The 3,397-nt window shown below is 37.4% G+C and overlaps 1 protein-coding gene across 1 annotated transcript; it reads right to left on the minus strand.

Annotated features, from left to right (window-relative positions):
- Window positions 1–485: 485 nt before the first annotated feature.
- Window positions 486–1,591, minus strand: LOC102406333 (olfactory receptor 1052-like). Its single transcript, XM_025287368.2, has one exon. The coding sequence runs from the start codon at window positions 1,560–1,562 to the stop codon at window positions 486–488; it is 1,077 nt and encodes a 358-aa protein (XP_025143153.2). The 5' UTR covers window positions 1,563–1,591.
- Window positions 1,592–3,397: the final 1,806 nt, after the last annotated feature.

Genomic DNA, 3,397 nt, shown 5'->3' on the forward strand with positions numbered 1-3,397 from the left:
AAGGAAAGCTGAGCACTGAAGAGTTGATGCTTTTGAACTGTGGTGTTGGAGAAGACTCTTGAGAGTCCCTTGGACTGCAAGGAGATTCAGCCAGTCCATCCTAAAGGAAATCAGTCCTGAAATTCATTGGAAGGACTGATGTTGAAGCTGAAACTCCAATCCTTTGGCCACCTGATGCGAAGAACTGACTCATTGGAAAAGACCCTGATGCTGGGAATGATTGAAGGCGGGAGGAGAGGGGATGACAGAGGATGAGATGGTTGGATGGCATCACCGACTCAATGGACATGAGTTTGAGTAAACTCTGGGAGTTGGTGATAGACAGGGAGGCCTGGCATGTTGCTGTCCATGGGGTAGCAAAGAGTCAGACACGACTGAGCAACTGAACTGAATTGATATGTAGGAATTGAAGATCTGGATACAGACTTTCTAAAACTATCTATGTTATAAATACTTTGAATTTTTTTTTCATATGGCTGCATACCCTAGTTTGAAGACCATTGACCTCTAGACAAAATATTGCCAAGGAACACATACCCTCCAACTAGCTTCCTCAGGGCACATTTGACCTCCTTGTTTCTCAAGCTGTAGATAATGGGGTTTAACATGGGGATCATAACACAGAACAGTACAGAGACTAAGATGTCCATATCTAGGGAGTAGCCTTCTCTGGGTCTGTCATAGTTGAAGTTGGCTGTTCCATAAAAAACCACCACCACAGTGAGGTGGGAGGCACAGGTAGAAAAGGCCTTGCTCCTTCCCTGAGCAGAAGGGATCCTAAGGATGGCAGAGATGATAAGTATGTAGGACACAGCAGTAAACAGGCAGGGGCTCAGGCCAATGGTGGCACTGGCCACATGAAGCACAAACTCATTGAGAGAGGTGTCAGAGCAGGACAGCTTTAGGAGGAATGGGATGTCACAGAGAAAGTGACTGATCTGGTTGGGTCCACACAGAGTGAGTGTGGTTGCCAACACTGTGTGTGTCACAGAATTCACCAGCCCACATAGCCAGGACCCAGTCACCAAAAAAACACAGACCTTTACACTCATGAGAACTGGATATTGAAGAGGGTGGCAGATGGCTACATAGCGATCATAAGCCATAGCTGCCAGTAATACACATTCAGCACCAGCACATGTCACGAGGAAAAAGATCTGGGAAAGGCAGCTGTCATAGGAGATGGTCTTCTTCTCCCGGAAGAAGTTCATTAGCATAACTGGAATGGTGGTGGATGTGTAGCAGATGTCCAAGAAGCTCAAGTTGCTCAGAAAGTAATACATTGGAGTGTGGAGAGCAGAACTGATCCTGGTAGATGTTATTATGAGTGTGTTCCCAAGGAGGGTTGTCAGATAAATGACCAGGAAGATCAGGAAGAACAAGCCCTGTAGGTTGGGGTGGTTGGAAAATCCCAAGAAGATAAATTCAGTGACATCTGTTTGATTGTTCATTTCAAGTGGTGTCACAGCTACAAAATAATGGGGGGGAAAAAAAGCTGTAATAAGAAACATACAAAGAGCACCCCAAATTGGCATGTCTTGAGGGAGACCATAAGTTCTCATGCAACAAATCTGGCCAGCTCAGGCCCAGGGACAATGTTTCACATGGCTGCTTGTACCTGAGAATACATGGAGACTTGGATTTGGTCTAAACCTACCACAAGCTGCTAGAGTAAGAGTGAGAGAGTAAGCTCATTTCTTAATGGCTCTGCAAAATCTTCCTCCTAACATTACAATTAACTGCTTTAAATTCTTTTTTGTAAATATTTTATTTTTAAGTAATAAATTTTCATTGTGAAAAGCTAAGAAAATGCAGAAAGATGCAGAGAAAAATAGAACCATCCACAGAATCAATGCTACCTTATAGAGTATTCCATTTTAGTTTCTTTTTCTATATATGAATCTTGATTTCTATAGGCTTGAAATATTGGGAGCACATTTCATAAAAATGCATTATATTCTATTATATAAATTAAGTGTAATTTCTTTCTTTGAGCATTTAGTTTGCTTCCGTGTCTTCTGCTATTATAATATAGACACTAGCACGAACAGTTTCATAAGCAAGTATCTGTGAATCTCTCTCATTTATTCAGAATAAAATTTTCTTGTTGGCATATTTTTAAATAAATTAATTTCATTTTTCTCAATAGGAACAATTATCTTTCAGGACTTATATTTTTAAAAGTAACCAATCACACGCTTAGGTATTTTTCCTCATTAAGAGAATCTTTAATATTCCAAAATTTAACCTCAGTTAAATATTACATGTTTTCTGAAAAGATAATTAATACAAGTACCAATTTTCTATTAAATCATCCATTCTAATCTCTGAACTATTGTTATGAACTTCAATTTCCATTACATTTTCACTCTGGGAGGCAAGATAATGAAGAGTGAGCTCTTGAGACAGATAGATGTGAATTATAACCTTACATCTGCTGCTTACTAGATGCAGAGAGTGCATAAATTAACTGATCTCTCTTTATTGGTTTCCTCATTTTTTTCCTGATATCCATAGTGCCTATCTCATGGTTGTTGGAGAAAGTAACACGAGTAAGTTATGTGCCTAGCACTTATGTGCTCAATACTCTTTATCAGGTTAGAAAGTTCCCTTCTATCTCTACTATATTGATCATTTCTATAATGACGGACATCAAATTTTGTTAAATAATTTTTCTGCCACTTTTGAGATTATATATACATATTATATAAAATATTTAGTCTATCAATGTGGTAAGTTATATTGACTGAATTTTTGAATGTTGAACTAGCCTTGCATTCCTGGGATCAATCTCAATTGATTTTGATGTGTTACCCTTTCAATGTATTAATGGATTCAATTTGCTAATATTTTGTTGAGTTTTGCATCTATGTTCTGAGAAATGACATTGGTCTATAGCCTTCTTGTAATTTCTTTGTCTAGTTTTGTTATCAGTTCTTAGGGTAATGCTAGCCTTATTGGATATATTGGAAAGTGTCTGTCCTTCTTAATTTTCTAAGAGAGAGTGTATAGAATTGGTATTATTTCTTCCTAAATGCCTGGTCAAATCAACAATGAAACCATATGCCCTGGGTTTTTAATTTTTGTTTGGTTTGAATTTATTTATTTTTAATTGAAAGATAATTGCTTTACAACCTTGTGCTGATTTCTGCTATACAGCAGTGTGAATCAGCCATAGGTATACATATTTTTTGAAAGATTTGAAACTACAAATTTAACCTAGAACTATTCAGATTATCTATTTTCTTTTTGAGTGAGTTGTGGTACTTTTTGGTGTCTTTCAAGAAAGTGGTGTATTTCATTTTGTTGTTGACTTTATAAGCATAGAGTTTGTAGTATTCCATAATTATCCTTTTAACATGGAGTCAGTATTGATATCTCCTCTTTTATTTTTGAT

The sequence above is a fragment of the Bubalus bubalis genome, chromosome 6 (assembly GCF_019923935.1).
Source record: "Bubalus bubalis isolate 160015118507 breed Murrah chromosome 6, NDDB_SH_1, whole genome shotgun sequence".
Taxonomy (NCBI): domain Eukaryota; kingdom Metazoa; phylum Chordata; class Mammalia; order Artiodactyla; family Bovidae; genus Bubalus; species Bubalus bubalis.

Coding starts and splice junctions, on each gene's coding strand:
- LOC102406333 (XM_025287368.2), bottom strand. CDS start 1,562: ATGAGAACTTATGGTCTCCCTCAAGACATGCCAATTTGGGGTGCTCTT.